This window comes from Pygoscelis adeliae, unplaced genomic scaffold (genome assembly GCF_000699105.1).
Source record: "Pygoscelis adeliae isolate BGI_AS28 unplaced genomic scaffold, ASM69910v1 Scaffold452, whole genome shotgun sequence".
NCBI classification, from domain to species: Eukaryota; Metazoa; Chordata; class Aves; order Sphenisciformes; family Spheniscidae; genus Pygoscelis; species Pygoscelis adeliae.
Genome location: NW_008824291.1, coordinates 298,774 through 308,885, shown reverse-complemented (window position 1 = coordinate 308,885; position 10,112 = coordinate 298,774). Strand labels below are relative to the sequence as shown.

General features: G+C 47.9%; 1 protein-coding gene across 1 annotated transcript in view; it reads left to right on the top strand.

Annotated features, from left to right (window-relative positions):
• NRBP2 (nuclear receptor binding protein 2) overlaps window positions 1-8,823 on the top strand; it is a 30,359-nt gene extending 21,536 nt beyond the window's left edge. Inside the window, exons 13-18 of the mRNA XM_009318787.1 lie at window positions 58-108; window positions 756-891; window positions 4,079-4,132; window positions 4,590-4,653; window positions 5,587-5,642; window positions 7,516-8,823. Of these exons, the coding sequence (XP_009317062.1) occupies window positions 58-108; window positions 756-891; window positions 4,079-4,132; window positions 4,590-4,653; window positions 5,587-5,642; window positions 7,516-7,584 (430 nt within the window). The 3' untranslated portion in view covers window positions 7,585-8,823. The remainder of the gene's footprint in view (window positions 1-57; window positions 109-755; window positions 892-4,078; window positions 4,133-4,589; window positions 4,654-5,586; window positions 5,643-7,515) is intronic.
• Window positions 8,824-10,112: the final 1,289 nt, after the last annotated feature.

Genomic DNA, 10,112 nt, shown 5'->3' with positions numbered 1-10,112 from the left:
CCACCCCTCTTCTCTCCTGCCTCCCCCAGTAATCTTCCTGTCCTGTTTCTCTCCCAGGTACTCAGAGGTCTCCTTCCTTGAACTTGACAAATTCTTAGAAGACGTCAGGTGAGTTGTGGGCATGTCCCTGGGATCCCTTCACTCACCTCATTCTTTGGGCCTGTGCTCCTGCTGAGAAGTTCATCTCTCCAGAACGTACATCTGAATTGCGTATTCCCTGCCCCCTACTAACTCCTGGGTGCTGTTTGGAAGGGTGGCAGCTGGTCTGGGCCAGCCATGCCAGGGACCATGCTAAGCCTTTGAAAGCACAGACAATTCAGTTGCAGCACTCCTGGCACTGCTTCAGCTCCAGGAAGAGAAATAGCCCTGACAGCATACGTGAAGGTGGTGCTGGCTGACCTGTAATGTGTCCACCCAGCTCTGGTCCCCAGCATCTCACTGCCCTTGGCACCCTGGCGCCAGGGTCAGGGGACTGTGCTGCAGCACACGTAGGGCGTTCCATTTGTACAGCAGTACTCGGTCGTGTGTGATCCCCTCTCAGTCCTCCCCCCCGGGGAGAGCAGACCTGGGCTGCAGTGCCAGGGCAAGGGGAGCTCTGTGGCCTGCCACCTCCTCACTGTGCTGCCTGCCTGCCAGCACTGCCCCTCCATGGGTGCAGATTCCTGTTCTGGGCCATGGCCCTCCACAGCTGACCTTTGCCAGGGGTGTAAGAGGACAGGGCTCAGCTGTTTGTCCTCCCTCTGTGTCTGTACCAGGAATGGGATTTATCCCCTGATGAACTTCGCTGTTTCCAGACCCCACGCCCTCCCACGTGCACTCTCCCAGCCCCAGGAGGACCCTCAGAAAGCCAAGACTCCCACCCCAGAGCCCTTTGATGTGGAGACCAGGAAGGTAAGGTCAGATCCAGGTGGGGACAGATTCTCCATTGGGAGTAGGTGCATGGTCTCCATTCCTGACACCTTACTGCAGGAACGCCTCTTCCTTTAGCCATGCACTGAACTCCAGCCCAGGTGAGAGCTGTTCTCCTTGCTGCATTGGCTGCCCCAGGACTGTCACAGTCCCTTTGGCTGAGCTAGTGAGGTCCGTTTCACCTGAGACCTTCTGGAGCAGCCCCATTGCCTCTGCTTCTTTGGCTCTGCCTTCCCTCCTCACACGTCCACAGGCAGCTCGGTGGCACGGTGTATTCTGTGCCTTGTTGCTGGGGTGTAGGTTTGAAATCCCATCATTGTTTGATATTGACACTACAGTGGCATGCTGAGATGCCAGCTGACATCAGGCCCTGTTCTGCCTGGCACTGTACAGGCAAGACTGCACGCCCTGACACTGAAGTCACGGGCAGGAAGGTCATTGCAAGTGGGTTCATGGACCCCTGAGGGGAGTGGAAGGGGTGCCAGGCAGGGAGGGCAGGGAAGTACCAACACAATGCAAGGGTATTTGAGCAGAAGTGAAGCCTTCCAAAACCATGGTATAATCCCTCACTGAACAGAGCAGTTCAACGCTGCAGCATAACCTCCTCATGGGTATGGGCAGGCTGCCATTGCATCCCCCAAAGCCTTCTCTTCTCCAGGCTGAACAAGCCCTGTTCCCTCAGCCTCTTCTCAGAGGGCAAGCACTCCAGCCCAGGATAATTTTGATGGCTCTCTATTGCTCCAGTTTATCAATGTCTTTCTTGTTTTGGGGGCCCAAAATTAGATGCAGTACCTGGATGTAGTTTAACAAGCGCTGAGTAGAGGGGAATAATTATTTCCCTCAATATCCTGGCTGTGCCCCAGGATGCTGTTGGCCTTCCTTGCTGCCAAGGCACATTGCAGCTCATGTCCGGCCTGCTGCCCACCATGACCCCAGAGTCTTTCCAGCAGAGCCAGTAAAGCTTTCCTGCCAGCTAGGCAGTCACAGCCTGTGTTCTTGCCAGGGATTATTCCTTCCCAGGGGCAAGAGTTGGCATTTGTCCTTTGCTGACATGCATATGGGGAGACAAGGTTGTTGGCCACCATTATCAGGGCATAGCTTAGGCAAGGCACTTCTTACAGTGGTTTCTGTCTCCTGAACTGCTGGCCATCATTGAGAGCAGTCAGAGGAACTCATCGGTCTGTGTGCATCTCTCTTTCTTAAAAACCCATTTTGTACCGGGTATTTCCCTGTAATGACACTTCTAGTCATTCATCATTAATCACCTATGGCACTGTCATTGTGTTACCGTGGATGATATGAATGCAATTTCATACTTGCATTGAATTAATGTTAAAAATGCTCTGTAGGGCTAAACCTAATTCTTATTTTTGCAAGATTCTGTGTAATGCCTCCCTTCGAAAAGTACATCCACAGTGGTTTCTTCATACCTGTCTGAGAATCAGCTTTCAGTGCACTTAACTTATGCTTTATTCATACTGCTCAGTGCTTATTTTTAGTGAGAGTGCTGTGGTGATCAATCGGATACGTTAGAGAAATGTAAATGTAAACCTACGCAGTTATGTCTTTTCCCCTCTTTGCATTTGTTATATGCTGCTTTTTCACCTAATGCCCCAAGGTAAGTTCTGCAAGTGCGTTGTCTGTCTGACCAATGTGTTCAACCAATTAGTTTTTACCCAATTTGACAAAGGACTAGTAATCTCAGAGGCTCTGAGTTTCTACAGATTTTGCGAAAACTTGCAGCTGGACAAACCTGCAAGTCCCAAATGAGCCTAGCTACAGTGCAGACTCTCTGTCTATTCTGGGAGGCACCAGAACATGGATGCTGGATGGATCCAAGGAAATTTTTTTCATGGTGAGGATGGTTAAACAGTGGACCAGGGGCCAAGAGAGGTTATGTGATCTCCTTGGAGGTTTTCAAAACCCAGTCGGGTAGAGCTCTAAACAGCCTGGTCTGAATTCACTGTTTGTCTTGTTTTGAGCAGGGGCTTGGACTAGAGACCTCCTGATGTCCCTTCCCACCTAAATGATACCTTGATCATGGGCATCAGGTAGAGAGAGGTGGGGAGCAGGTGGCAATGATGCACTCAAACGTCATCAGCCTTCTCTTTGATGATGTTTGCAAGATGCTGCGCAGTTCAGTGTAATTCAGTATGTAAAGGAGCACATGGCCAGACAGTGTGTAAGGAAAGAGCACCCACCGTGGGCATACAATCACACTGGTCAGCTCTTCTTGGAGAAATGGATGGCCTGGAGATGATAAAGGTCAGAAGACAGCGAGTTTCCTGACTGAGAGAGCTAAATGCCCAGGGATGTTTGTCATAGGGAGGAGCTGTAGTAGAGGGGTGCTGGGTCAGAGGAAGGAACATGCACATAACTCACCTCTGAGCATAAGCTTGAAATCGAGGAATATAAATGAAACCCTGTTAAACTCTGCGTGGAACAGGGATGTTGATTACTCGCTGGGTTTCCTGTCTTTTGGGTTGACCAACTGCACGCTCTCTCTGGCTTTCCTTTTCCCAGACAACACGACTTCTGGTGTGAACCATTTTCATGGGAACTTGAAGCTGACATATTGAAGCTTGAAGCTGACCCAGTTCCTTCCTAGGAACTTGAAGCTGACATATTAATAAAATGCCATTATTAATGGCATAATTAATAATATTTGAATGTTCTATGATGCAATGCAGGGTTTCCAGAAGAAAATCCATATGTCATTTTAATAATATTCAAGATTTAAGTTTTGCTCTTTTGTCTGATTTAAGGATTGGTCATCCCATAAGGACATGAACGAGTACAATATTAAAACATAACCCAAGAGTTTGGGCAGAGCTTTAGGGGGAAGCCTACCCCTGGCAAATGGAGCAGAAGAATTCATCCTGGTTGTAAAGTTTTCCCAGAGCTGCACCTTGCGCAGGGCTCCCTTACCCACCTCTCAATCAGCTGACGATGGCCATGGTTCATAGCTGGATACTGGCCTAAATTAACCCTCAGCTGCTCCACCCAGACAATTCCTAGAAATGTGGGAAGAAGTGGAAGGTCAGGTTGGCAGCTAGAATTAAGGAGTTTAAGTAGGAATTTGGGTCATGCTTAGGGAGTAGAAGTAAAGCAGGCCTGGGGGAGCCAGAGGGACTGTGTCCAAGCTGATGTTGATTTTGGCCTCTTCTAGGTGGTGCAAATGCAATGTAACATGGAGCTGAATGAAGACAAGACCCAGTGGCACGTAAGTATTCAGCTCCTATTCTACATGAGGCACTGGGGCAAGACCTGCTCTCTGTACCCATCTCTGGCATCTGACTGGGACAAAGTTTGGTCTCAGCCAGTTTGCTGCAGTACCCAAAGGACTTACTCTTGTCCCTTTATAATAAAAGAAGCCCAAAGAAGAATGAAGCCACCAGCCCCCTCTGGCTGCAGGACAGGAAGACCTTGGTATCTTTGTCTGGACATCTTTTAACTCTACTTAGCCTGGTTTAACAGTTGCAAGTTAGCTGTAACTGTTGAGAGAAGATTCCTCTAAGACACTCAAACTACTCTGCCAAAGACATCCAGCATCTTGGCAGTTACCAACATCCTCCCAGCTCCACCACTGCCAGCAGTTTCTAGTGCTGATGGAAGAGTCAGCATCTTTCTCTCTTATGGAGAAACTGGCATTTGTAAAGAGCACTCTCTTCTTTCTGCAGCTTACTCTTCTGCTGATCCTGGAGGACAAATTGCATCGACAGTTGAGCTACGACTTGCTGCCCAGTAGGTTTACTTGCAAGTAAATTTTTGTGCGTGAATGCAGAAGTATTGCCTGGTGGCCCTGGTCAGGTTTAGGCTCAGATTGTGTTAGACACAGATTGTGTTTACAGCCAGCTTTTCTTTCCTTCTTGTACTGGGCGAGCAGAGTAAACCCTAATATCTGCGTGGTACCAGTTCTTGTCCACTCAGACCCTAAGCTTATAGCCTCTGGCATGTGGTAGTAACCTGCACTCTAAAGTGTACTTTGGGAGTCCAGTGAGTGACCATCAAGAACATGCATTTCACCCTGGGACATGTGTGCAATTCTTGGGGTAACACCAGTGAATTTTTCCCTCATTCCCAACACTGGTGCAGTCTCCACAATACCTTTCAAAGGGGAAGGTGGACTCTCCTCTGAGGAAGCCCCATTGCTCTGGGGAAGGGTGCTTCTCCTCTGAATAGGTCCCGCACAGCAGGCTCCTTCCTAAAACATGCAGGAGCCTTCTGGAGGCCATGCAGCTGGCGTCCCTTGACTGCCTTACAGCCAAAACTAAAGCATAAAGCTTGGAAATCAATGCTTGAGAGTTGCTGCTTCACCAGCTCCTTGTGTTTTTCTGCCTACAGGTAGCGGCCTGCCTGCTTTTCATGCTGAGCCAAAACAAGCAAAAAAATCTCAAAGTGACACATTGCCAAGACTATCGTGCTTTGTGTGATTTGGGACTGGAGCTCATTCCTGCCCAGTACCGTGTTCAACTCCCATTCGCTGCCCACCTCTGTGCTCTGTTTGCCCCAGGATTACTTAGCAATTACTTAGCCAACAAAAAGTATACAGCATGTGCCCTTAGAGCATAATGACGCATAATGCAGGTGTGCTGCAGGTTGGGGTAGAGGCACTGGTAGAGGAAGAACTAAGAGATGTATGAACTTTCATTTTCTCACTGTTCCTTGTCTCTGCAGCTGATAACTCCAAGGACTTGGCCACAGAGCTGGTGCATTATGGATTCATCCACGAGGTAAGCCTCCTGCCACTCCTCATCTCAGTTGTGCATGCACCATGCTACCAAGTGCAGTCCCCAAATCTGTGTGACACCTCATGCCTCAGAGGAGTAAGAGCTCCTCCGTTCCCCATCTAGCAGCGAGAAAGCAGTCACAGAGGCCAGCCTGCAGCGCTGTGCTGTGTTCACTCCCCTTGCAGTGAGTGACAACACATCCTTTTTTTCTTTTCTTTTTTTTTTTTTTCTCCATACTTCGTTCATGCCTAACTCCAGGTTGCTGTTTTGAGGGGACAGCCGTATTGTGATGGCAGGGTTAATTACGTCAATCTCGCAGTGATTCTGAATGTGAGAATGAGGAGAGTGCCAAGGGAAGGAAGTTGATGCCACCTCCCATCTCCCAGAGGAATTGCCCCGATAGCCGGTGTTGCCTGGACAGCTGCTTTTAACTCACTTTGCAGATTTCTGCCTGCCAGAAGAGATGGCCTACCCCAGCATCGAACTTCCGGGCTCTTCCTTACGTGTTTGCAGACAGTCCCAAGAAATAATTCAGAGCAGCCCCATCATTCAGATTACTCAGCAGCATAGCCTCCAGGAAAGGCAGCATGGAGAGAATTAAAAGTGTATTTATTTTTATTTTGTACAAGTTAGGAATTCTGGGGCTGAAGGCAAAATTTTGGAGAATTCCTCATTCTGGATGCTGACATTAGACAAGGAAGGGGTCAGCTTCACTGAGTGAAAAATTTATGCAAGTACACCTGGAAAAAAGTACACTTAGACTCTCTTCCTTTCTTCATCTGAGCATGGTGGCTGTGCAGTTTGGCACTGACACACTGGGGTACTTTCTCCTGTGCTCTGGAAAATACGTGGCATTTGGGGCAACCTAGTACTGCAGAATATACCTCACACAGGTCCATGTTCCATGGACTGTAAATTACCTTTCTCTTTCTTTCTTCTAGGAGATAACCTCCTTTTAACATGTCTTCCCCTCTCTAACATCTTTTCTGCTCCACAGGTACCGACTACCTTTACTCTCAGATGGTATAACTGATTCATACCATGTTAAACTGAGCAAATGTCCTGAGCCTGTATTTAGCTTGGACGTATGCTGCTTGTTTCTGACATGAAGGACTTGTGTACCCAAATGCTCATCTGGTTTTCCAGCTATAGTGGTTGCTCTAACAAAAGATACCACCTATGCCATACAAATCTTGTCTTAGCAGCAATAGTGACAAAGGGGTGCATCTAAGCAACAAGAAAACAACTGGTTCTGCATTTTTCACTTGAGTGAGAATTTTGAGTTTGTTTCTGGCAATTCCAAAACCCCGCTATGGTACAAGGTGTGGGTGTTTTGCATCCTTTACATATCATTGTGTATTTCATTAATTTCTTTCTTAAGGAATAAACATTCTAATTATGTTAGAAACCACCTACTCCTGAATGTGTCAGAAAAGAGATTTCTGTACAAAATAGTTGCCAGACCAACAAAAAGTGACATTAATTTTTATTTTTGTTAGCAGTGAGGATATTGTAAAACAGATGGCCATAGAAAATAACTTTAGTTCCAGTGGTCAGTTAATTAAGTTGAAATTAAACAAAAGAAGCTGGACCTGTTTTCTTCCTTCAGATTGGAAGCTCTAAAGAACTGTCTGCTCTTTTGCCTTTGTATTGCACCTGACACTAAAAGGTTCCATTCTTGATTGGTCATTTGGCACTATTCAGTAAATATGATAACTCTTAGTAGTATGTTCCAGATGTGCATGCGAGTTGTTCTCTTCCCATATCAAAACTCAGGTGTGAAATCGGTGGCTTGGGATGGAATCATGTAAGGAAGGAGATGCCCAAGGTAGCCAAGCCAAACTGATCTGTTGGCATGTTTTTTCTTTTATTTTAGGACGACTGTGAAAAGCTGGCTAACTTCCTGGAAAATGCCTTCCACAAATACCGGTCTCCTCCCTTGTGAGCCACCTCACTGCAGTCTGGGACAGAGTGGTCCCCCTGTACCACAGGGGACGGGAAGTGTACCAGACTAGAAGAAACTGCAGGGCTCCTGATCAAACTTCCTCCAGCAGGACTGACCGGGCACTCGCTCCTGACTGAACCTTTGCAGTCCATGAGAGGTGTATGCCTGGGCTGCGGTGTGAAAAGACAACAGCAAGTGGAGGAGTAATCGGCAAACACGAGAAATTACATGTGCATCAAGAGAAGTCAGGACCAAGCAGGAGTACGTGTTCTGGTCCCCACTCCTGAAGCAGCAAGCCAAAGGGAGTTGTGAGGTGTGGGGGAGTGGGGTAGCACCCCCTTCCCAATGGTGATTGTGAAGATGCAAAGCTGCTGCAAGAATCCCCCAAACTGATAAATTTCCCTCTGGGAATGATAAGCTTTTTTCACTGCAGGTCCCAAAGCTTTTTTTTTTCCTCTTTGCCAGCTGGTAATACTTGCAGAAGGGAGGAAAGGAGCAGGGCTGGAAAGCTCTGGCACAGTTTCCAATATCTGCCACATTCCATTCTTTACACCCTGTTTTGTTAAGGTTTCCCCAGCACAGATGAACCACTTTGATGCCTTGTAATTAGAATTGCACATCTTGGTGTAAGCTGAAGAGAGGACTTTGTGAGTTGGACTTGATATGGCATGAGAAGAAATTCCAGAAATCCAAACCCACCAGCTGGATCCAAACATGTGGATCAGCAGAAACCTCACTGGTGCTGAATAGAACCCTTGTCATTCCCCAGTTTGTCTTACGGCCTTCCAAAATCTCATGGCATCTTAAGGGGAAAAACCCTGATGTCTCTTCCTTCCCTGTTTCTCCTATGGTGTTTAGAACTTCAATCGTTAGCCTGGAGAAAGGGGCAATCATCTTAGCTGCTGCGCACGTCAGGTTCAGTTGGTTAAAAGTGCAAATAGGAATTATTTGTGTCGCAAAAGCCATGCAGTGCTGCTCCATGCTGTTCACATTGTGCCGTGTGGAACCAGCTGCATCATGCTGCGCTGTGCTGGTGTTCTGCGCTGTGCCAGGTCCTCCATGTGGTCCTGCCTGCATTACGCTGCCTGCGCTTTGCGGTGTTGCACCAATTGTATCACGCCGGGCTGGGTTTGCCATGCTAGGATGCTATGCTGAGCTGCCAACTTGTGCTGTATTTCCCAGTTGTGCTATGCTGCGCTGACTTTACAAACTGACAAATCAATAAAGCCACTGAAAGCAGCTTATCTCATCAGAGCACTCCACTCAGCAAACTGCTCAATAATTTCTTAGTCACTCTTACAGTTAAACTAAGAAGATGTGAAATAGCTTCCCTGAGTTCAACAGACTTATCCACAAAGTCAGGCAAATTGGGTGGAGAAGGAATTCAGTGGAGAAACATCATACAGCTGCTTGACTCAGAAATCACTCTTTCTCCAGAACAAGCTTGCACTTGCCTCTGCAAACTGAGAAATTCCTTCAGTATACCAACTGCTTCATTTCCCCGATGAGCTAGTTAGCTCTTCTTTAACACATTTCACCTGACTGATTTCTTTGCTTTATTTGACATTGTCACAGCTCAGTTTGACCAATGGATTTCCCTGCTACTGGCTGTGCTGCACTCAGCAATGATGAGTTCATTAACCAGCTACTGCAGGGTGTTTCCAATACACGACAGACTGTTCTCACAGAATCACAGAAGAGTTGAGGTTGGACCACTCGAGATCTCAAGAGAGGTCCCTTCCAGCCTCTGTGATCATCTAGTCCAATGCCCCTGCTCAAGTAGGGTCAGCTAAAGTAGGTTGTCCAGGACCATGTCCAGTGAGGTTTGAGTATCTCCACAGATGGGGTCTCTCTGGGCACAACCTGTTCCCATGTTCAACCACTCTCACAGAAAAAAAACCCAAAACGTTTTCTTACGTTCAAATGGAATTTCCCATTTTTCAATTTGTGCCAATTGCCTCTTGTCCTGTCACTGGGGACCACTGAGGAGAGCCTGGCTCTCATCAGATATTTGTACACATTGATGAGATCCCCCCCCCATCCCGACTGTATTGATACCAGGGGTTGCCCCGACACAGGTGCAGGACCTTGCACTTGGCCTTGGTAAACCTCATGAGGTTCACACGGGCCCACTTCTCGAGCTTGTCCAGGTCCCTCTGGATGGCATCCCGTCCCTCTGGCGTGTCGACCGCACCACTCAGCTTGGTGTCATCTGCAAACTTGCTGAGAGTGCGCTCGATCCCACTGTCTAGGTCATTGATGAAGATATTAGAGTACCGGTCCCAATACGGACCCCTGCGGGATGCCACTCGTCACCAACCTCCACCTGGACATTGAGCCGTTGACCACTACCCTCTGGATGCGACCATCTAACCAATTCCTCACCCACCGGACAGTCCACCCATCAAGTCCATACCTCTCCAGTTTAGAGAGAAGGATGTTGCAGGGGGCCGTGCCAAAGGCCTTACAGAGGTCCAGATAGATGACATCTGTAGCCCTTCCCGTGTCCACTGATGTAGTCACTCCAT